General features: G+C 40.7%; 1 protein-coding gene and 19 non-coding genes across 20 annotated transcripts; 1 reads left to right on the top strand and 19 right to left on the bottom strand.

The window, feature by feature from the left end:
- Window positions 1-3,218: 3,218 nt before the first annotated feature.
- LOC149681314 (uncharacterized) lies at window positions 3,219-9,453 on the top strand. The gene is made up of 3 exons (XM_089834513.1): window positions 3,219-3,435; window positions 3,568-3,761; window positions 4,129-9,453. The coding sequence occupies exons 1-3, from the start codon at window positions 3,219-3,221 to the stop codon at window positions 9,451-9,453; spliced, it is 5,736 nt and encodes a 1,911-aa protein (XP_089690639.1).
- A 2,846-nt stretch (window positions 9,454-12,299) lies between these two features.
- TRNAL-AAG (transfer RNA leucine (anticodon AAG)) lies at window positions 12,300-12,381 on the bottom strand. Its single transcript has one exon. It is a non-coding gene; the product is annotated as a tRNA-Leu (tRNA).
- Window positions 12,382-12,451: 70 nt separating this feature from the next.
- On the bottom strand, window positions 12,452-12,533 carry TRNAL-UAG (transfer RNA leucine (anticodon UAG)). The gene has a single exon. It is a non-coding gene; the product is annotated as a tRNA-Leu (tRNA).
- Window positions 12,534-13,059: 526 nt separating this feature from the next.
- Window positions 13,060-13,141, bottom strand: TRNAL-AAG (transfer RNA leucine (anticodon AAG)). Its single transcript has one exon. It is a non-coding gene; the product is annotated as a tRNA-Leu (tRNA).
- Window positions 13,142-13,667: 526 nt separating this feature from the next.
- TRNAL-AAG (transfer RNA leucine (anticodon AAG)) lies at window positions 13,668-13,749 on the bottom strand. The gene has a single exon. It is a non-coding gene; the product is annotated as a tRNA-Leu (tRNA).
- A 666-nt stretch (window positions 13,750-14,415) lies between these two features.
- Window positions 14,416-14,497, bottom strand: TRNAL-AAG (transfer RNA leucine (anticodon AAG)). Its single transcript has one exon. It is a non-coding gene; the product is annotated as a tRNA-Leu (tRNA).
- A 526-nt stretch (window positions 14,498-15,023) lies between these two features.
- On the bottom strand, window positions 15,024-15,105 carry TRNAL-AAG (transfer RNA leucine (anticodon AAG)). The gene has a single exon. It is a non-coding gene; the product is annotated as a tRNA-Leu (tRNA).
- Window positions 15,106-15,934: 829 nt separating this feature from the next.
- On the bottom strand, window positions 15,935-16,016 carry TRNAL-AAG (transfer RNA leucine (anticodon AAG)). Its single transcript has one exon. It is a non-coding gene; the product is annotated as a tRNA-Leu (tRNA).
- Window positions 16,017-16,388: 372 nt separating this feature from the next.
- Window positions 16,389-16,470, bottom strand: TRNAL-AAG (transfer RNA leucine (anticodon AAG)). Its single transcript has one exon. It is a non-coding gene; the product is annotated as a tRNA-Leu (tRNA).
- Window positions 16,471-16,690: 220 nt separating this feature from the next.
- Window positions 16,691-16,772, bottom strand: TRNAL-AAG (transfer RNA leucine (anticodon AAG)). Its single transcript has one exon. It is a non-coding gene; the product is annotated as a tRNA-Leu (tRNA).
- A 375-nt stretch (window positions 16,773-17,147) lies between these two features.
- On the bottom strand, window positions 17,148-17,229 carry TRNAL-AAG (transfer RNA leucine (anticodon AAG)). Its single transcript has one exon. It is a non-coding gene; the product is annotated as a tRNA-Leu (tRNA).
- A 223-nt stretch (window positions 17,230-17,452) lies between these two features.
- TRNAL-AAG (transfer RNA leucine (anticodon AAG)) lies at window positions 17,453-17,534 on the bottom strand. Its single transcript has one exon. It is a non-coding gene; the product is annotated as a tRNA-Leu (tRNA).
- Window positions 17,535-17,604: 70 nt separating this feature from the next.
- TRNAL-UAG (transfer RNA leucine (anticodon UAG)) lies at window positions 17,605-17,686 on the bottom strand. Its single transcript has one exon. It is a non-coding gene; the product is annotated as a tRNA-Leu (tRNA).
- A 70-nt stretch (window positions 17,687-17,756) lies between these two features.
- On the bottom strand, window positions 17,757-17,838 carry TRNAL-AAG (transfer RNA leucine (anticodon AAG)). Its single transcript has one exon. It is a non-coding gene; the product is annotated as a tRNA-Leu (tRNA).
- A 223-nt stretch (window positions 17,839-18,061) lies between these two features.
- TRNAL-AAG (transfer RNA leucine (anticodon AAG)) lies at window positions 18,062-18,143 on the bottom strand. The gene has a single exon. It is a non-coding gene; the product is annotated as a tRNA-Leu (tRNA).
- Window positions 18,144-18,213: 70 nt separating this feature from the next.
- TRNAL-UAG (transfer RNA leucine (anticodon UAG)) lies at window positions 18,214-18,295 on the bottom strand. Its single transcript has one exon. It is a non-coding gene; the product is annotated as a tRNA-Leu (tRNA).
- Window positions 18,296-18,669: 374 nt separating this feature from the next.
- On the bottom strand, window positions 18,670-18,751 carry TRNAL-AAG (transfer RNA leucine (anticodon AAG)). Its single transcript has one exon. It is a non-coding gene; the product is annotated as a tRNA-Leu (tRNA).
- Window positions 18,752-18,821: 70 nt separating this feature from the next.
- On the bottom strand, window positions 18,822-18,903 carry TRNAL-UAG (transfer RNA leucine (anticodon UAG)). The gene has a single exon. It is a non-coding gene; the product is annotated as a tRNA-Leu (tRNA).
- Window positions 18,904-19,277: 374 nt separating this feature from the next.
- On the bottom strand, window positions 19,278-19,359 carry TRNAL-AAG (transfer RNA leucine (anticodon AAG)). Its single transcript has one exon. It is a non-coding gene; the product is annotated as a tRNA-Leu (tRNA).
- A 221-nt stretch (window positions 19,360-19,580) lies between these two features.
- TRNAL-AAG (transfer RNA leucine (anticodon AAG)) lies at window positions 19,581-19,662 on the bottom strand. Its single transcript has one exon. It is a non-coding gene; the product is annotated as a tRNA-Leu (tRNA).
- Window positions 19,663-22,673: the final 3,011 nt, after the last annotated feature.

Raw genomic sequence — 22,673 nt, 5'->3', positions numbered from 1 at the left:
CAATATTTAAACTATAAAATAAAAATATACATGAAATTAGAAAAAGTGTGTTTAAAAGACCCCACTTGTCTGTTGAAATGACAGTGAAGGTCCCCACTTGTAAATTTATCGAGTGTGAAAAATGAGATTGAAATACCTTATGGAACCATATAGGCTTTGACACTAACTCAAAATCTAATAATTTATACACAAATGTCCCCAGATATAAGGTTGGAAGAAGATTTAGGTCCCCACTTGTAAACCTGAAATTAGCTCAAAACTTAAGTGTTAAGCCTTTAAAAGGTCCGATTACCTAAATTTCATTATAATAATCAATATTTAAACTAAAAAATTAAAATATACATGAAATTAGAAAATGTGTGTTTAAAAGACCCCACTTGTCTATTGAAATGACAGTTAAGGTCCCCACTTGTAAATTTATCGAGTGTGAAAAATGAAATTGAAATACCTGATGGAACTATATAGGCTTTGACACTAACTCAAAATCTAATAATTTATACACAAATGTCCCCAGATATAAGGTTGGAAGACGGTTTAGGTCCTCACTTGTAAACCTGAAATCAGCTCAAAACTTAAGTGTTAAGCCTTTAAGAGGTCCGATTACCTAAATTTCATTATAATAATCAATATTTAAACTATAAAATTAAAATATACATGAAATTAGAAAATGTGTGTTTAAAAGACCCCACTTGTCTGTTGAAATGACAGTGAAGGTCCCCACTTGTAAATTTATCGAGTGTGAAAAATGAAATTGAAATACCTGATGGAACCATATAGGCTTTGACACTAACTCAATATCTAATAATTTGTACACAAATGTCCCCAGATATAAGGTAGGAAGATGGTTTAGGTCCCCACTTGTAAACCTGAAATCAGCTCAAAACTTAAGTGTTAAGCCTTTAAGAGGTCCGATTACCTAAATTTCATTATAATAATCAATATTTAAACTATAAAATTAAAATATACATGAAATTAGAAAAAGTGTGTTTAAAAGACCCCACTTGTCTGTTGAAATGACAGTGAAGGTCCCCACTTGTAAATTTATCGAGTGTGAAAAATGAGATTGAAATACCTGATGGAACCATATAGGCTTTGACACTAACTCAAAATCTAATAATTTATACACAAATGTCCCCAGATATAAGGTTGGAAGACGGTTTAGGTCCCCACTTGTAAACCTGAAATTAGCTTAAACTTAAGTGTTAAGTCTTTAAAAGGTCCGATTACCTAAATTTCATTCTGATAATCAATATTTTAAAGGAATAGCGACTTGATTTAAAAATTATCTCAAATCTAAAGAAAACCTTACTTTTTTGAGAGTTTAAACTCTTCTGATTCCAAAAATATGCTTGATTAATATTTAAATATGAAGGAAAACACAGAAAAAACACTTTGAAAACTTGAAATTTGGGGGGCAAAAGCAAATTTGCGGAGAAGATTTTTGGCGGGTTTTCTCCTTGCTACGTCACTCACGGCATCTCGCGGAAAAGCCAAGCGTGCGCGCCCGAGACTCCCGAGTCTACTAATGCCGCGCGAATCTGAATAAAATAGGCTTAACGCGGCGCTGAGACACTTATAGGCGTCACGTGAGCGACATCTAGAGTGAAAGTTTCTCCTTACTACGTCATTAAGCGAAACAAAATTTTAACTAGGCCTTTTCCAAACACTAAACTTTGATTGCAATTTTACAAATTTCTACGAAACCAAATACAAAAGTAAACATATCATAATAAACTAGATTTTTCAAGGATTTTTTTAGCATTTTAAGTTTGTGGGTGACGAAAATTATGTCACTAACACTTTAACTATAAAATTGAAATATACATGAAATTAGAAAATGTGTGTTTAAAAGACCCCACTTGTCAGTTGAAATGACAGTTAAGGTCCCCACTTGTAAATTTATCGAGTGTGAAAAATGAAGGCTATGGAGCGGGTTCAACTGTACCTGTTGGGGTATTTAACGCTCAGCTAAAAGTTGACGAGGCCGACGCTACCGTTCAAGTCTACGTCGTGGAAGATTCTGCACAGGCTATTCCGTTATTGGTTGGACAACCGTTCACAGAGCAGCCACACATCACCACCGTCAAACGTAAAAACACCATGCGGCTTTTCAATGAAGCCCATTCACACAGCGAGGAGAATGGATGTTTGCAGAAGATCAATATCCCTCAGCTGTCTGAAGAGAAAACCAATCTATGGGCAAAAGAAGCAGTCGTAATTCCACCGAATCACATCGGATTTGTTGATGTGTACACGGGAGATTCGGAGAGCACGGGTCATGACTTACTTGTGGAAGCGCAATTCAGGTTCAAAGTTGGGCAAGAACACTGCATCCCGAGAAGTGTGGTGTCCGTTACCAAAGGCTGCACCACTCGGATACCAATTGAAAACTTGTCGATGAAGAAGCTGGTCATTGAAGCTGATAAGAAAGTTGGGAAAGCCGAAGAATATTACGAACAACAAGAAAGCGAGTGGACAAACACGGATATCTTCACGGTGGAGCCACTCTATAGCCCAATAGATCCTAGTCGGGTTAACGTAGGACCAGAAGTAACGCAGCAAAAGAAGAGCCAACTGGTCAACCTGCTTAACGAGTTTCGAGACTGCTTTGCCGAAGGTTTGAAGGAACTGGGACGGACATCCGCAGCATCCATGAAGATTGAATTGGAGTCAACAAAACCGATCACCTACCGGGCGTACAGGCTGTCGCATGCCGAACGAGCTAGGGTGCGAGAGAAGATTTCTGAGCTTAAAGCATCGGGGATTATATTCGACTCTATGTCACCATACGCAAGTCCAATCCTCATTGTCAAAAAGAAGAATGGAGAGGAGCGTATCTGCATCGACTACAGAGGGCTGAATAGGATCACCAAGAAGGAAGTATTTCCTATGCCTCTAATCGATGACCAGTTAGAGCGATTGAGAGGAAACAAGTTCTTCACGAGCCTTGATCTCGCGTCAGAATACTACCAAGTTCCAATGGATGTCTCTTCACAAGAAAAGACGGCCTTCATAATGCCAGATGGCCACTATCAATTTACCACGAAGCCATTCGGCTTATGTAATGCCTTGCCGTGTTCCAGCGCATGATGAACGCTGTCTTGGGATCGCTAAGATTTACGATTGCATTAGCCTAGAGTCGGTTATAGTGCTGGCAAAATTTCTATGACCGGAAGTCGGGCCGACGCTTGAACGGATAGGACATTTCGACGGTCGAAATGAAAATTTACCGACGCTTTTACGTCAGTGTTGGCTGGACCTCGAACCGACTACGTCGGTCCAACGTCGATTTTGTTACAGGGGAGTCGCTGTCCGTCTCAAGGGCCCTTGAGACGGACAGCGACTCGGACGCTTCCCCCGTGTTGGCTGCGGGAGCTTGTCGCTCAAATAGATTATCCAATCAGAGAGCCGCTAGCGCAGGATCACGTTCAAACGGTAAATCTCTGCAGCCTGCGTCCGCGAGTCGCGTGATCCAGGGGGCTATCCTTCCGGCGAAAGGGAATAAGGTGGATTCGAAATTTTTGAGAGAGGGGACTCGTTCTGTAGACTGTCTCTTTAAACTCTAAGCCTTGGCTGCTTTGGCTGGTGCCGCAGGTCTTAAGTTAAAAATAATCACTTACTGGGTCAACTTGAACTTGGCAATTGCTAAATTCTTTTGTGGCGGGGGCTCGGGCTTCATAAACATTGCCGTAACTTTCCCTATCTACAAAATAATGTTCAGGCAAATGTTACACGGTATAGACATGCAATACGCTTTTAATGTAAAATATTGTTATAAAAAATAGATTAAAATTAGGTCAAAAAATAACTAGAGTTGTTAGACTTTAATGCTTTAAACGTTATCTAAATCACGTGACTAAATTTATATTTTGTTATCATTCAGAGTTGTAATCTAGGCATGTAATCGCGAAGGAGTAGTAGTAGTTGTTTGTTTTGTTTTCGCAATTTTAAGTATCTTAAACGCACTGTAAAGGAATGTCAATTTACAATAAATTAATCTGAACGTTTTTAAACTCTGACAATTAATTTCGTGAAATATTACATGGAGCCGAAACCCGGGACGTTTATCAGAAGGCTAGTCGCGTACAATTAACGGTCTAGTATTACGAATTTCTCGAAATTTATCAGATTGTAGTGTTTAAAATGGCGGAATCTGTTATCGCGGATTTAGAAAAAATTAAGAAGAAGCGGGCAGTGCAAAGGCGAATGGTGACAAAGTTGGTGAACAAAATAAATAAGTACATCGAAGACGAAAACGACTCATCGGATACCCTTGAGGATTTATCAGAACAACTTACGGCTAAAAGGTCCACGTTAAAGACAATGGATGACGAAATAGAAGACAAACTGTCTGATGACGAAGAATTACAAACAGAAATGGAGGCTTCCGAAGAATACACAGAAGGCATTATCAGCTGTATGACGAAAATTAAACGAACGCTAACACGGACAAGAAGGGGTAGATCAAGTCGAAGATTGAACAGCACGGCGAATGAAGAATCTATGCCAGAAGTCAACACTCGAAGGGAACCTAGTAGGGCGACTAGACTGCCACAGCTAGAACTTAAGAAATTTTATGGGGAAATGAACGATTGGATGAATTTTTGGCCTCAATTTGAAGTAGCTGTACATAGAGACAAGTCCTTAACACCAGTGGACAAGTTCGTATATCTAAAATCGTATCTGGGAGGTACAGCCTACAGTTCCGTGGCGGGTTTAAGCCTAAGCGATGAAAACTACGAAGAAGCCATTACTACGCTTACTAACCGGTTTGGTTGTAAAGAAGATATCCGGAATGCGCATACGAATCGCCTCCTCGAGATGACACCAGTGAGAAGATCATCTGACATAAAAGCTCTCAGACAGTTATACGACAAATGCGAAATCGAAGTGAAAAGCTTACTTAATCTAGGAGAAGCCGAAGGGAAGTTTGGTGGAGTTATAGGAACTATTGTCTTGAAACTTATACCTCCAGATATCTCGCTGGAATATTGCCGACTTCGAAAAGACGCAGACGCTGATAGTGATGTAACTCGAATTTTGGACTTCATACGTCATGAAGTAGAAAGTAGAGAAAGGTGTCTCACTTACATCAAGCAAGAATGCGAAGAACCACGGAAGCAATTTAAAGTGTCAGATGAAAGGCCAGTTAAAGCGAGATACAAGTCACAGCCAAATCATTCAGCTGCAGCTCTTAACTCGATATCACACCCTATTGATTCCTGCGTATTTTGCGACAAGGATTCCCATAAATCCGAAAAATGTAACAAGGTTGAAGACGTGGAGGCTCGAAAAACCATTCTGAAGAAGAAAGGCAGATGTTACGTCTGCGTCACTGGGCGTCATTTGGCGAGAAATTGTTATGTGAAACCAACATGCACGAAATGTCAAAGGAAACATCATCCTGCTGTTTGCGACACTGGTTCCAAAACCGAAGGTCAGAATGAAGAAACGTCAATAGTATCAGCTACAACGTTGACCGGAAGAAAGACAAGTACCATTCTTCTTCAAACAGCAGTCGCGAGACTCGAATACGGAAACGAAGAAAGGCTAGTACGAATACTGTTAGACGGAGGTAGCCAGAGAACGTTTATCAAAAGAAAGACTTCAGAAGAATTCGGATTTCCGGTCGTTGGAGAAGAACTGTTACAAATATACGCATTTGGAGGTGGAGCTCCTAAATCAATGAGATGTCGCAGAGTGAAGATTTCAATCACAAGCTTATTTAACGGCAAAACCATTAACATCGAAGCAGTAGAGTCAGATGAAATAACATCAGCGATGGTTGAAATTCCCGGCGAAAACGTAAGAAAAATTCTCGGATCCAAGTACTTGACACTCGCTGATCAAGTACCAAAAGACCAGATCTATCCGGGTGAAGTGGAAATCTTAATAGGATCGGAATACTATTGGCAAATTGTGACCGGAGACATCAAGCGGCTCGATGAAAATTTGGTGGCTCTTGAAAGCGAATTGGGATGGCTTATTCATGGTCCAACCTCGGTCTTGAGCCTTCAAGCCAGTTCAGAACGCTCGTCTACCTTAATCTCCAAGGTCCTTGTAGAAGATGAAGAAGTTTCAAAGATTATCCAGGCTCATTGGGAAATCGAATCATTGGGGATTCTAAACACTGGAACTCAACCAACCATTCACAATAATGAAGCATTACGGAAATTAGAGGAAAGCATTCGATTTGTTGACGGACGGTATGAAGTTCCGTGGCCTTGGAAAGATGAGCATGAAGAACTCACGAATAATTTCAACGGTGCAAAAAAGCGATTTCTGAGTTTGATAAGAAGATTTAAACAAGATCCGTTACTTCTGTCACACTACCAGGCCATAATGAAGGACTACCAGCTAAAAGGAATAATAGAACGAATTTCTCAAGAAGACAACGAACCGTCAAGAATGTTCTACTTACCTCACCAACCTGTAATCAAAGAAGATCGATTAACAACGAAGGTTAGAATTGTCTTCGATGGATCCGCTCATGACCTTGGAAGTCCATCCCTAAACGACTGCCTTCTGTCGGGACCGAACCTCAATCCTGACATATTGGATGTCCTTGTACGATTCAGAACCTACAAAGTAGCAATTATTTCCGACGTTGCGCAAGCCTTTTTACAAATATCGTTGAAGAAAGAAGACAGAAATTCAGTTCGCTTCCTGTGGTCAGATAACCCGACAGCGTCGACGGAAAATCTCAAGATAGACACGTATCGGTTCACAAGAATCGTATTTGGTACCACATCAAGCCCATTTGTACTTGCTGGAACAGTCCGAATCCACTTGAAGAAATATAAGGAACGATATGGCGAGACGTGTGAAAAGCTGAACAAAGATCTATATGTTGACGATCTGATATCCGGCGCTCACTGTGACGACGATGCATTTCGACACTCCAAGGAGGCAAAGGAGATTATGTCGGAAGCTGGAATGTATCTTAGAAAATGGCACACTAACTCCAGAATACTTGAAGATAAATGGAAGGAACAAGGTTGGCAAGAATCTAAGGAAGAACAAGTCTTATTCTCATCGCCTTGTGCACTTAAAGTACTGGGATTATCTTGGGACAAGATTAGCGACCATTTCATCTTTAACATTGAAGGACTTCTGGGATACTTATCATCGCTTCAAAACACGAAGAGATGTGTCCTTAGCGCTTCAGCTAGAATATTCGATCCATTGGGACTCATTACGCCATTTACCGTGACAATCAAGATTATTTTTCAATCCATCTGGGAGAAACAATGCACATGGGATGAAGAATTACCCGAAGAACTGACTCAACAATGGAAATCTTGGTGTAAAGAATTGTCAAAATTAAGCGAATTAAGAATACCACGAAACTACCTGCCATCAGAAATCCAATATCTTGAATCTTCGCTGCAATTACATTGTTTTACGGATGCGAGCACAAGGGCATACGGAGCTTGCATATATCTAAGAAGCATATCTAAGGATGGTCAAATATATGTCAGGCTTATAGGCTCTAAATCTAGAGTGGCGCCAATCAAACCAGTAACAATCCCAAGGCTAGAGTTACTGGGTGCCCTAATTGGAGCAAGACTTTCCAACCGACTGAAACTAAACTTCAATGACAAGAATCCTACGATGTACCTTTGGAGCGACTCTGCCATAACCATACATTGGATCAAAGGTCAAGCTACCCGTTGGAAACCTTTCGTCAGTAACAGAGTAATTGAAATACAAAAGTTGACCGACAAATCGTCCTGGAATCATTGCAAGGGAGTGGATAATCCTGCAGATTATCTTAGCAGAGGACAAAGCGCTGAAGTCTTAATATTAAATGAAATTTGGTGGAATGGTCCTATTTGGCTCAAACAACCGGAAGCTCAATGGCCGAAGAATAAACCCTCAGAAGATGAAAACGAAGTACTTCATGAGCTGCGAGTCAATCAAGACGCCCTTTCACTAAATGTTTGCAAGGTCGAAACTCGCGAGCCGTTGCTAAAATTGGACAAGTACAGTTCAATAAGGAAAATCAATAGAATAACTGCATGGATTCTTCGTTACATCTCTAACTTAAGAAGTCACAAAGAAGCTAGAAATCTCGAAGTTTTGAACGCCGAAGAACTTAAGCAAGCCGAAATTTACTGGATTAGACAAATTCAACGAGAAAGTTTCCCAGATGTTGTAAAATGCTTAAAGCTTAACGAAGTCTTGCCTAAAAATTCTTCATTGGCGAAATACAATCCATTTCTCGACGACGATCAAGTTATACGTATTGGCGGTCGATTACAACATTCCGAATTTTCATTTGGCCAAAAGCACCCCATTATTTTACCGGCGGGAAACCGATTTTCTGAACTGCAAATTGACCTGGCTCATGAACAAGTGATGCATCTAGGAACGACTTCAACATTAGCTCAAATTCGAGAACGATTCTGGATCATAAAAGCAAGACAACAGATCAAGAAACGACTTGGCCAATGCCTAATTTGTAAGAAACTTCGTGTAAAACCGGTCATAGAAGATACTGCGCCCTTACCAGCGGACAGAATACGGCAAGCTGAGCCATTTGAGGTCACCGGTCTCGATTTTGCCGGACCAATCTACACCAAGGATTCGAAGGAAAAGAGCAAATCTTACATAGCACTCTTTACTTGCGGTGTAACGAGAGCGCTCCATTTAGAATTGGTTTCTGACATGTCGACTAAATCGTTTCTTCTGTCATTCCGAAGATTCATTTCGAGGCGAGGCATGGTCAAGGTCATATGCAGCGATAACGCAAAATCATTTAAAAGAGCGGATCGGGAGTTGGGATTGCTTTGGAAGCGAATAAAGAACGACGAGATCAAGGAATTCTTTGGCCAACAAGGAATCGTATGGAAATACATTATAGAGCGTGCTGCCTGGTGGGGCGGTTTTTACGAACGTTTAGTCCGTTCAACGAAATTCTGTCTTAAGAAGATTCTGGGTCGATCATACTTAAATTTCGAAGAAATAACCACTGTACTAACGGAAGTTGAAGCTATCTTGAACTCTCGTCCCATAACCTATATCAGTGAAGACACTAGTGAAGAACCTTTAACGCCTGCACATTTTCTAATTGGTCGTCGAATACTATCACTACCTCCGGATAATAAGACAAATCTGACTATTGGGGAAAGCAAGGATGAATTACGACGCAGATGGAGACACCAAGAAAAATTACTGTCTCAATTTTGGACGAGATGGCGAAAGGAGTACCTTCTCGAGTTAAAGTCAGCACACGAAATATCCAGACGAACATCAACTCATGTCATTCAACCTGGCGAGATGGCGTTGCTTAAAGAAGATAGTCTTCCCCGTCACATCTGGAAGTTGGTCAGAGTCGAAGAGGTGTACGAGGGCAGAGACGGGAAAATCCGATCTTGTTCAATCCGGCTGCCAAGCAGTGTTATCGTCAAACGTCCAATTAACCTAATATGTCCCCTCGAAATTGGTTAGAACTCAAGAAGATGGACTCAGAATTTCGCCATCGGTGGGGAGTGTAAAATATTGTTATAAAAAATAGATTAAAATTAGGTCAAAAAATAACTAGAATTGTTAGACTTTAATGCTTTAAACGTTATCTAAATCACGTGACTAAATTTATATTTTGTTATCATTCAGAGTTGTAATCTAGGCATGTAATCGCGAAGGAGTAGTAGTAGTTGTTTGTTTTGTTTTCGCAATTTTAAGTATCTTAAACGCACTGTAAAGGAATGTCAATTTACAATAAATTAATCTGAACGTTTTTAAACTCTGACAATTAATTTCGTGAAATATTACATTTAACCAGATACGTAAAGAAGGTATACAAAACCTTTACAGAGGGTGTCTACCACCCTTAATCCAAAAACCTGTTTCAATGTCTGTCATGTTTGGGACTTATTACGAATATGGGCGGTTTCTAAAACACCATTTTCCCAATATACCACCTCCGGTGTCATTAACTGCGGCAGCTTTAATAGCAGGGTCAGCAGAAGCCATCTTAAGTACTTTAGAACGAGTTCAAACCCTTTTACAAGACCAAAAATATCACAGTCGATTCAAAAACACGTTTCACGCATTCCAGGAACCTAGAGTTTATGGTTTTAAAGAATACTATCGAGGGTTGACTCCAATTTTAATGCGAAATGGGCCGAGCAACGTCATGTTCCTCGGTTTAAAATCCTCAATAAAAGATGTCTTTCCTGAAAGAGAAACGTGGCTAGCTAACTTAGTTGAACATTTTATTAGTGGGGCGCTAATTGGGGCCTTCGTTAGCACAATTTTTTACCTTATCAACGTTATTAAAATCAAAATGGAAGTGTCCTGCGGAACGGAATTCATTTCATTCCGACGAGCGTGCAAATTGACTTGCATAGAGAGGGATAGGAGCATAAAGAAAATGTTTTACGGTGTGCATGTAAATTATACAAGAGCCTTGCTTTCATGGGGTATTACCAAAAGTGAATAGACTACGTCAGAAAGTCAAGAATTCCAGCGCTCGTATGAAACGTGTTAGTTCCCTCGCTCTCTTAAACGGGCCCGCCTAAGCGCAACGCCACCGTAATGCGGCGGCTAATCACTTGTACCAGCTTGTAGAGTTGTATCCCTACCTCTCGAAAACTTAGTTCCACGGGAACGCTTGCATAGGCTAGCAGACGATTTATTTGTTCTGATGGTGTTTGTTGTTCAAAGTATGAAAACATTGAACTAAAACGAAGTAAGGTTTCAAATTTTCGTAATTTAAAATAATGCCCACAAAATTAATTAATGACACAAATCATGTCTTAGCGAACGTATCAATGTGAAGGTTAAAAATGCCAAAAAGACCAAGAGAAATGAAAGTAAAAACGTTGCCAAAGGCTTAGCTCCCCTGCCTGGGGAAGACCATTTCAATCTGAATGCTCTGCTAGATATCTACAATGAGGAATTTTTTGTCATAGATTCAACTGGGAAAGAAAGGGTATTGTAGCGTATCTAGAGAAAAAGGGAAAATTGGAAATGTTATTTAATGAAATGAAAGAGACTTATAAAAACTTAGGTGAAAAACTGAACGATTTTAATGGAGCCTACTCGATCTTTCTGTACGAATGGGCCGAATATGTTCGTCAAAGCATTATGAGGCTTTTAGAATCTAAGTGCTTGAACGCATTTACTGAAAACGAGGTTTTTGTTACCCTCCAGTGGATGGGAATGAGATTTGAAGACGTTGTTTCTACTATTCGACGAGGAAACTTACCACATCCTAAAGAAAATAACTCGCCTGGAGTAATTAAAAAAAGAGTAAACATAAGCCTGTTAAGCTGACCGAACACGTATCAACCATTTTGGCCAATGTCAATCACATAGGTAGTTGACGTTGATAAGTAGCGCGAAAACACAGTCCTCAACCTTATCAATATTGATGCTGTTTGTTGAGATGGCCATACGATAATATTAGGCTTTATATGTCATGCACACTATAAAGATAAGTTAAATCATTTGTGGTACCTGTATACGCCTGGTCCTAGCCATCTAGCCCTAGCAATTGAACTAAGTTTCCTAAAGTAGTCTGTTTTAAAACTATTAAAATGACCTTCATACTTTCGATCCCAAAGTGGCATATGATCTAAATATTGTGATATTATTTACAAGCATTTGGATATGTACTGAAAAATATTTATATAGAGCACAAGATCTAACTATCCAATAGCCAAGTCTTGCTGGCATCCAACACGCGCTATATTTTTTATCTACAATATTTATGAACTCATATAAAAATCTACAACTATCTTCTCGTGCTCCTTCTACTCATTCTTGGACTTCTTGGTTATACCTTTTTCATTTTTCCCCATATTTTTTTATTAATTCTAGAAAACAAAGTAGGCTGATGGATGTGTGATTCGAATCCACGCCCTCGAAGAGACTAGTGCCTAAAACCAGCGCCTTAGACCACTCGGCCACTCTACCTGGAAACAAAAGTCACCTCAGACTAATAAGCAAAAGCTTAATATTATTAATTCTAGAAAACAAAGTAGGCTGATAGATGTGGGATTCTAACCCACGCCCCGAAGGGAATGGTGCCTTAAACCAGCTACTTAAACCTCTCGGCCACTCTACCTGGAAACAAAAGTCACCTCAGACTTATAAGCAAAACCTTCATATTATTAATCCTAGAAAACAAAATAGATTGATAGAAGTGGGATTCGAACTCACGCCTTCCTAAGAGACTGGTGCCTTAAACCAGGGCCTTAGACCACCAGGCCACTCTACCCGAAAGCAAAAGTAAACTCAGTCTATTAAGCAAAATCTTCATAATATTAATCCTAGAGGAGAAAATAGGCTGATAGAGGTGGGATTCGAACCCACGCCCCCGAAGAGACTGGTCCCTTAAACCAGCGCCTTAGACCACTCGGCCACTCTACCTGGAAGCAAATGTCACCTCAGACTAATAAGCAAAAGCTTAATATTATTAATTCTAGAAAACAAAGTAGGCTGATGGATGTGGGATTCGAATCCACGCCCTCGAAGAGTCTGGTGCCTAAAACCAGCGCCTTAGACCACTCGGCCACTCTACCTGAAAACAAAAGTCACCTCAGACTAATAAGCAAAAGCTTAATATTATTAATTCTAGAAAACAAAGTAGGCTGATATATGTGGTATTCGAACCCACGCCCGAAGGGAATGGTGCTTTAAACCAGCGCCTTAAACCACTCGGCCACTCTACCTGGAAACAGAAGTCACCTCAGATTTATAAGCAAAAGCTTCATATTATTAATCCTAGAAAACAAAATAGATTGATAGAAGTGGGATTCGAACTCACGCCCTCCTAAGAGACTGGTGCCTTAAACCAGGGCCTTAGACTACTTGGCCACTCTACCTGGAAGCAAAAGTCACCTCAGATTTATAAGCAAAAGCTTCATATTATTAATCCTAGAAAACAAAATAGATTGATAGAAGTGGGATTCGAACTCACGCCCTCCTAAGAGACTGGTGCCTTAAACCAGGGCCTTAGACCACCCGGCCACTCTACCCGAAAGCAAAAGTAAACTCAGTCTATTAAGGAAAAGCTTCATATTATTAATCCTAGAGAACAAAATAGGCTGATAGAGGTGGGATTCGAACCCACGCCCCCGAAGAGACTAGTGCCTTAAACCAGCGCCTTAGACCACTCGGCCACTCTACCTGGAAACAAAAGTCACCTCAGACTAATAAGCAAAAGGTTAATATTATTAATTCTAGAAAACAAAGTAGGCTGATGGATGTGGGATTTGAATCCACGCCCTCGAAGAGACTAGTGCCTAAAACCAGCGCCTTAGACCACTCGGCCACTCTACCTGGAAACAAAAGTCACCTCAGACTAATAAGCAAAAGCTTAATATTATTAATTCTAGAAAACAAAGTAGGCTGATAGATGTGGGATTCTAACCCACCTCCCGAAGGGAATGGTGCCTTAAACCAGCGCCTTAAACCACTCGACCACTCTACCTGGAAACAAAAGTCACCTCAGACTTATAAGCAAAAGCTTCATATTATTAATCCTAGAAAACATAATTGATTGACATAAGTGGGATTCGAACTCACGCCCTCCTAAGAGACTGGTGCCTTAAACCAGGGCCTCAGACCACCCGGCCACTCTACCCGAAAGCAAAAGTAAACTCAGTCTATTAAGGAAAAGCTTCATATTATTAATCCTAGAGAACAAAATAGGCTGATAGAGGTGGGATTCGAACCCACGCCCCCAAAGAGACTGGTGCCTTGTACCAGCGCCTTAGACCACTCGGCCACTCTACCTGGAAACAAAAGTCACCTCAGACTTATAAGCAAAACCTTCATATTATTAATCCTAGAAAACAAAATAGATTGATAGAAGTGGGATTCGAACTCACGCCTTCCTAAGAGACTGGTGCCTTAAACCAGGGCCTTAGACCACTCGGCCACTCTACCTGGAAACAAAAGTCACCTCAGACTAATAAGCAAAAGCTTAATATTATTAATTCTAGAAAACAAAGTAGGCTGATGGATGTGTGATTCGAATCCACGCCCTCGAAGAGACTGGTGCCTAAAACCAGCGCCTTAGACCACTCGGCCACTCTACCTGGAAACAAAAGTCACCTCAGACTAATAAGCAAAAGCTTAATATTATTAATTCTAGAAAACAAAGTAGGCTGATAGATGTGGTATTCGAACCCACGCCCCGAAGGGAATGGTGCCTTAAACCACTCGGCCACTCTACCTGGAAACAAAAGTCACCTCAGATTTATAAGCAAAAGCTTCATATTATTAATCCTAGAAAACAAAATAGATTGATAGAAGTGGGATTCGAACTCACGCCCTCCTAAGAGACTGGTGCCTTAAACCAGGGCCTTAGACCACCCGGCCACTCTACCCGAAAGCAAAAGTAAACTCAGTCTATTAAGGAAAAGCTTCATATTATTAATCCTAGAGAACAAAATAGGCTGATAGAGGTGGGATTCGAACCCACGCCCCCGAAGAGACTGGTGCCTTAAACCAGCGCCTTAGACCACTCGGCCACTCTACCTGGAAACAAAAGTCACCTCAGACTAATAAGCAAAAGGTTAATATTATTAATTCTAGAAAACAAAGTAGGCTGATGGATGTGGGATTTGAATCCACGCCCTCGAAGAGACTAGTGCCTAAAACCAGCGCCTTAGACCACTCGGCCACTCTACCTGGAAACAAAAGTCACCTCAGACTAATAAGCAAAAGCTTAATATTATTAATTCTAGAAAACAAAGTAGGCTGATAGATGTGGGATTCTAACCCACCTCACGAAGGGAATGGTGCCTTAAACCAGCGCCTTAAACCACTCGGCCACTCTACCTGGAAACAAAAGTCACCTCAGACTTATAAGCAAAAGCTTCATATTATTAATCCTAGAAAACAAAATAGATTGATAGAAGTGGGATTCGAACTCACGCCTTCCTAAGAGACTGGTGCCTTAAACCAGGGCCTTAGACCACCCGGCCACTCTACCCGAAAGCAAAAGTAAACTCAGTCTATTAAGCAAAAGCTTCATAATATTAATCCTAGAGGTGAAAATAGGCTGATAGAGGTGGGATTCGAACCCACGCCCCCAAAGAGACTGGTCCCTTAAACCAGCGCCTTAGACCACTCGGCCACTCCACCTGGAAACAAAAGTCACCTCAGACTAATAAGCAAAAGGTTAATATTATTAATTCTAGAAAAAAAAGTAGGCTGATGGATGTGGGATTTGAATACACGCCCTCGAAGAGACTAGTGCCTAAAACCAGCGCCTTAGACCACTCGGCCACTCTACCTGGAAACAAAAGTCACCTCAGACTAATAAGCAAAAGCTTAATATTATTAATTCTAGAAAACAAAGTAGGCTGATAGATGTGGGATTCTAACCCACCTCCCGAAGGGAATGGTGCCTTAAACCAGCGCCTTAAACCACTCGGCCACTCTACCTGGAAACAAAAGTCACCTCAGACTAATAAGCAAAAGGTTAATATTATTAATTCTAGAAAAAAAAGTAGGCTGATGGATGTGGGATTTGAATCCACGCCCTCGAAGAGACTAGTGCCTAAAACCAGCGCCTTAGACCACTCGGCCACTCTACCTGGAAACAAAAGTCACCTCAGACTAATAAGCAAAAGCTTAATATTATTAATTCTAGAAAACAAAGTAGGCTGATAGATTTGGGATTCTAACCCACCTCCCGAAGGGAATGGTGCCTTAAACCAGCGCCTTAAACCACTCGGCCACTCTACCTGGAAACAAAAGTCACCTCAGACTTATAAGCAAAAGCTTCATATTATTAATCCTAGAAAACATAATAGATTGATATAAGTGGGATTCGAACTCACGCCCTCCTAAGAGACTGGTGCCTTAAACCAGGGCCTCAGACCACCCGGCCACTCTATCCGAAAGCAAAAGTAAACTCAGTCTATTAAGGAAAAGCTTCATATTATTAATCCTAGAGAACAAAATAGGCTGATAGAGGTGGGATTCGAACCCACGCCCCCAAAGAGACTGGTGCCTTATACCAGCGCCTTAGACCACTCGGCCACTCTACCTGGAAACAAAAGTCACCTCAGACTAATAAGCAAAAGCTTAATATTATTAATTCTAGAAAACAAAGTAGGCTGATAGATGTGGTATTCGAACCCACGCCCCGAAGGGAATGGTGCCTTAGACCAGCGCCTTAAACCACTCGGCCACTCTACCTGGAAACAAAAGTCACCTCAGATTTATAAGCAAAAGCTTAATATTATTAATTCTAGAAAACAAAGTAGGCTGATAGATGTGGTATTCGAACCCACGCCCCGAAGGGAATGGTGCCTTAAACCAGCGCCTTAAACCACTCGGCCACTCTACCTGGAAACAAAAGTCACCTCAGATTTATAAGCAAAAGCTTCATATTATTAATCCTAGAAAACAAAATAGATTGATAGAAGTGGGATTCGAACTCACGCCCCCAAAGAGACTGGTGCCTTAAACCAGCGCCTTAGACCACTTGGCCACTCTACCTGGAAGCAAAACTCACCTCAGACTAATAAGCAAAAGCTTCCTATTATTAATCCTAGAAAACAAAGTAGGCTGATAGATGTGGGATTCGAACTCACGCCCCGAAGGCATTGGTGCTTTAACCAGCGCTTTAGACCACCCTACCACGCTACCCGAAAGCGAAAGTAAACTCAGTCTATTAAGGAAAAGCTTGATATTATTAATCCTAGAGAAGAAAATAGGCTGATAGAGGTGGGATTCGAACCCACGCCCCCGAAGAGACTGGTGCCTTAAACCAGCGCCTTAGACCACTCGGTCACTCTACCTGGAAACAAAAGTCACCTCAGACTAATAAGCAAAAGGTTAATATTATTAATTCTAGAAAACAAAGTAGGCTGATGGATGTGGGATTTGAATCCACGCCCTCGAAGAGACTAGTGCCTAAAACCAGCGCCTTAGACCACTCGGCCACTCTACCTGGAAACAAAAGTTACCTCAGACTTATAAGCAAAAGCTTCATATTATTAATCCTAGAAAACATAATAGATTGACATAAGTGGGATTCGAACTCACGCCCTCCTAAGAGACTGGTGCCTTAAACCAGGGCCTCAGACCACCCGGCCACTCTACCCGAAAGCAAAAGTAAACTCAGTCTATTAAGGAAAAGCTTCATATTATTAATCCTAGAGAACAAAATAGGCTGATAGAGGTGGGATTCGAACCCACGCCCCCAAAGAGACTGGTGCCTTATACCAGCGCCTTAGACCACTCGGCCACTCTACCTGGAAACAAAAGTCACCTCAGACTTATAAGCAAAAGCTTCATATTATTAATCCTAGAAAACAAAATAGATTGATAGAAGTGGGATTCGAACTCACGCCTTCCTAAGAGACTGGTGCCTTAAACCAGGGCCTTAGACCACCCGGCCACTCTACCCGAAAGCAAAAGTAAACTCAGTCTATTAAGCAAAAGCTTCATAATATTAATCCTAGAGGTGAAAATAGGCTGATATAGGTGGGATTCGAACCCACGCCCCCGAAGAGACTGGTCCCTTAAACCAGCGCCTTAGACCACTCGGCCACTCTACCTGGAAACAAAAGTCACCTCAGACTAATAAGCAAAAGCTTAATATTATTAATTCTAGAAAACAAAGCAGGCTGATGGATGTGGGATTCGAATCCACGCCCTCGAAGAGACTGGTGCCTAAAACCAGCGCCTTAGACCACTCGGCCACTCTACCTGGAAACAAAAGTCACCTCAGACTAATAAGCAAAAGCTTAATATTATTAATTCTAGAAAACAAAGCAGGCTGATGGATGTGGGATTCGAACCCACGCCCCCAAAGAGACTGGTGCCTTATACCAGCGCCTTAGACCACTCGGCCACTCTACCTGGAAACAAAAGTCACCTCAGATTTATAAGCAAAAGCTTCATATTATTAATCCTAGAAAACAAAATAGATTGATAGAAGTGGGATTCGAACTCACGCCCTCCTAAGAGACTGGTGCCTTAAATTTGTGCCTTAGACCACCCGGCCACTGTACCCGAAAGCAAAAGTAAACTCAGTCTATTAAGGAAAAGCTTCATATTATTAATCCTAGAGAACAAAATAGGCTGATAGAGGTGGGATTCGAACCCACGCCCCCAAAGAGACTGGTGCCTTAAACCAGCGCCTTAGACCACTTGGCCACTCTACCTGGAAGCAAAACTCACCTCAGACTAATAAGCAAAAGCTTCATATTATTATTCTTAGAGAACAAAATAGACTGATAGAGGTGGGATTCGAACCCACGCCCCCGAAGAGACTGGTGCCTAAAACCAGCGCCTTAGACCACTCGGCCACTCTACCTGGAAACAAAAGTCACCTCAGACTAATAAGCAAAAGCTTAATATTATTAATTCTAGAAAACAAAGTAGGCTGATAGATGTGGTATTCGAACCCACGCCCCGAAGGGAATGGTGCCTTAAACCAGCGCCTTAAACCACTCGGCCACTCTACCTGGAAACAAAAGTCACCTCAGATTTATAAGCAAAAGCTTCATATTATTAATCCTAGAAAACAAAATAGATTGATAGAAGTGGGATTCGAACTCACGCCCTCCTAAGAGACTGGTGCCTTAAATTTGGGCCTTAGACCACCCGGCCACTGTACCCGAAAGCAAAAGTAAACTCAGTCTATTAAGGAAAAGCTTCATATTATTAATCCTAGAGAACAAAATAGGCTGATAGAGGTGGGATTCGAACCCACGCCCCCAAAGAGACTGGTGCCTTAAACCAGCGCCTTAGACCACTTGGCCACTCTACCTGGAAGCAAAACTCACCTCAGACTAATAAGCAAAAGCTTCATATTATTATTCTTAGAGAACAAAATAGACTGATAGAGGTGGGATTCGAACCCACGCCCCCGAAGAGACTGGTGCCTAAAACCAGCGCCTTAGACCACTCGGCCACTCTACCTGGAAACAAAAGTCACCTCAGACTAATAAGCAAAAGCTTAATATTATTAATTCTAGAAAACAAAGTAGGCTGATAGATGTGGTATTCGAACCCACGCCCCGAAGGGAATGGTGCCTTAAACCAGCGCCTTAAACCACTCGGCCACTCTACCTGGAAACAAAAGTCACCTCAGATTTATAAGCAAAAGCTTCATATTATTAATCCTAGAAAACAAAATAGATTGATAGAAGTGGGATTCGAACTCACGCCCTCCTAAGAGACAGGTGCCTTAAACCAGGGCCTCAGACCACCCGGCCACTCTACCCGAAAGCAAAAGTAAACTCAGTCTATTAAGGAAAAGCTTCATATTATTAATCCTAGAAAACAAAATAGGCTGATAGAGGTGGGATTCGAACCCACGCCCCCAAAGAGACTGGTGCCTTAAACCAAAGCCTTAGACCACTTGGCCACTCTACCTGGAAGCAAAACTCACCTCAGACTAATAAGCAAAAGCTTCCTATTATTAATCCTAGAAAACAAAGTAGGCTGATAGATGTGGGATTCGAACTCACGCCCCGAAGGCATTGGTGCCTTTAACCAGCGCTTTAGACCACCCTACCACGCTACCCGAAAGCGAAAGTAAACTCAGTCTATTAAGGAAAAGCTTCATATTATTAATCCTAGAGAAGAAAATAGGCTGATAGAGGTGGGATTCGAACCCACGCCCCCGAAGAGACTGGTGCCTTAAACCAGCGCCTTAGACCACTCGGCCACTCTACCTGGAAACAAAAGTCACCTCAGAAACGTACTTGTTGGAAAATAAATAATTGGAAAATAAATAAAACTAGTGGTGATTCCTACAAAGTGGACAATGATTTCAAAAACGTGAAATGGGTCTATTTTCAAGATCTTCTGTTCCTTAAAGATAATTTTGAAAAACCACAGTACGAAAACTAAATTAAATAATTAGTGGTTTATATTTAATTTTAAATGTTTCAATTGAAGATTGAAATCAAATTAAGAAAGTGATCATTCTGATAATGACAGTGGTAAAGATGACTCTGCTTCTAACTCTCACTGTGCCGCATCAAACTCAAACAGAAGAGACACTGAAGTGGTGCATAGTTACCTATTTTTTTAAAACAGGGTTCGTACAAAATGTTTCAATTGAAATTCCCAGACCTTTCCAGGTTTTTCTCATTTTCCAGGTTTTTCTCATTTTACAGGTTGTAATAGTTGTAATATAAAACAAAATTATTTTCCAGCGTTCTTTTGAACATGAAGGCCAAGAGTATACGTTTCAAGTAGAGATTCAAGAAGAGAATACAGATGTTAATACACCTTCCGATGATGCTGGCCTTACCAAAACTAAGACAAATGTGGACATTTTAGATGAACCTTCTAGTAGCAGTCTATCAAATAAGTTCATAAATATAGACTCAACTTCAAGTGATAATACCAAAAAATCTACAAGTGCGAAGCCCCCAAATTCTTTCAAAATCAAAAAAAAAACTTCTAAAAAAGCTTTGAATCAAGATGACTTATTGCGAGAAATGTGCATGATTAACAAGTAAAGTAACATTGATTAAATCCAAACTCGAGTTAAATTTGTATTTAAATAATCACTTATGATATACAGCGAATTAAGTAGAACTGACTCCGAAAAATTTGCGGAATATGTTGCCACTTTAATGGAGGCAGTTCCACCTGAGAAACGAAGAAAGTGTGAATTACATATAATTCAATATATTAACGAGTGTATTGAGTGATAAACAATATGTTTTATTTTCATTAAAAGTTATTTGATCTTCTATAAAACTACTTATTAATTCTTTCTTTGTAAAGTAATTGGTCTTGGTAATCTTAACATGTCCCACTGCCAATCCACTTCACCCTCTGGTGAATAGAAGTAGTTTGCGAATGCATCCCTCATATCTCTTGCAATTTCACATGAGTTACGAGCAGCTGTTGCTCTTTGTTTCAGTAGTGCTCTGGCAGGCGCGTCCATTAAGTGGGCTTCCCAATCTCCTACTATAATATTCCCAAGTGAATCCTTATAATCACTGTATGTTTTAGGACAGTATTTTTTATTGGGCCTATTTTCTTCCTCGACCAAGAGGAAATTGTGCAGAACAATGCAAGCCTTTACCACTAGGTCTACATTTTCTGGTTTGAGTACCAAGGGCATTCTAAAAACTCTCCACCTGCTAGCAAGAATGCCAAATGCATTTTCACTGCACCTTCTACGAATAAAAATAATTTTTTAGATCGGCATCAGATTCAATTACATTTTGATTTTTACCTTGCTCGACTTAGTCTATAGTTGAAAACACGTCGTTTGTTATTCAGTTGTTTCTGCGGATATGGTCTCAAGAAATTTGGGAGCAACTGAAACGCCTCATCCCCTAATAAAACATGGCCAACCCTAATTCGCGATCCTGGCAAAAACTGATCCTTTGGGAACGCAACAGTTCCATTTTCAACCGCTTTTCCAAAGGCCGTGCTCTTGAAAATCCCTCCATCAGAATTGCATCCATATGCTCTTATATCCACGGTCAAAAAGCGATATTTTGCGTCCACTACCGCCATCAAAACAATCGAATTAAATCCCTACAGTAAAATAAGGGATAATATCAAGGATTAGACTCCCTTTACATTGAAAAATAGATGCATCTGTTTTGAGTCATACTTTGTAATTGTAGAATTTGCTTCCACTGTTTGATGGCTGCTGAATCGCGATATGCTTCCCGTCGACTGCACCACAACACATTGGGAACTTTCAAATTTCCTCATAGTCCATAGCGGCGACTTTCCACGTGGACGACGTTGGTTTCTTTTTATACCATTAACAGTATATTACATATTTAATAATTATGCATTAAAAGTAACGATAAATTCTGGCAAATAGAGTGGCTGTAACACGTTCCATAGAGCTGCAGATGTTTCTTTCATTATGTTGTGACAGGTTGTTATTCCAAGTCGAAACCCGTATGCCAATGAGCGTAGGCTCTCTCCAGTTGCTAGGAACCTAAACATGTTCAACTTTAATGAAACCAGAAACTTTTTCGTTTAACCATATATTTCTTTCACCTCAATGTCACTGCCAATCTTTCTACGGCTGATATAGGTTTTCTCCCAAGGGTGTATTTCCGGATACTAGGAGCCACCAGAGAAAATAATTTGTCGTAATCTTCAGGAGACATTCGAGTAAAATTACGGAAATATGTATGGTCATGTTTTCTCATTGCGCTCATCTATTAAAAACAACATCATTTGTAAGGGATATTATGCTTGTCAAAAAAACTTACCAGAGTTTTATAATATCCTTCTTTTCGTCGGTTTTGCCAAATAGGATGTACCCACCATCTTTTAGTTGAATATTTTGGCTTATTTGATAAGTAAAGCCAATTTAAAATAATTTTCTTTCTCATAAGTAACTTTCGCCGTCTTTCACCGATAGCTATGTTTTCTAAACAATTTCGCCTCTGCGATAGATGTCGCTAGATATGCCGACTGATTATTTCTCTCGTCTTTGAAAATGCACCCGCGAGAAAACTGTTGCTAGAACTTACTTTTGCGAAAAACAAAATCGCGTAGACTACTCGCTCTGGACTCTCTTCTCGCGAAAGAGCAGCGAGAAGAAATTTTCTCGCTTGATTGAAAACGCGCCTTTACACGTCGGCGTGACAATTCAAATTGTCAACTAGAGGCCCGGGTATACGGACCCAAGGAGTTAAAATAAGAGCATCATCCGCGTTATTCGGAGAAGGAGGTTGTGGTGGCGGTGACAC

The sequence above is a fragment of the Phalangium opilio genome, unplaced genomic scaffold (assembly GCF_054372755.1).
Source record: "Phalangium opilio isolate 3A_F unplaced genomic scaffold, DU_Popi_V2 ptg000039l_1, whole genome shotgun sequence".
Lineage (NCBI taxonomy): Eukaryota > Metazoa > Arthropoda > Arachnida > Opiliones > Phalangiidae > Phalangium > Phalangium opilio.
The sequence above is the reverse complement of the archived record's forward strand: the minus strand, read 5'-3'. Positions and strand labels throughout refer to the sequence as shown.

Bases quoted from the DNA above. Each gene is read 5' to 3' on its own strand.
- LOC149681314 (XM_089834513.1), top strand. From the start codon at position 3,219: ATGAAAATTTACCGACGCTTTTACGTCAGTGTTGGCTGGACCTCGAAC. The intron at 3,436-3,567 runs GTAAATCTCTGC...TTAAACTCTAAG, and splicing joins CGCAGGATCACGTTCAAACG to CCTTGGCTGCTTTGGCTGGT. The intron at 3,762-4,128 runs GTAAAATATTGT...GAAATTTATCAG, and splicing joins ACATGCAATACGCTTTTAAT to ATTGTAGTGTTTAAAATGGC.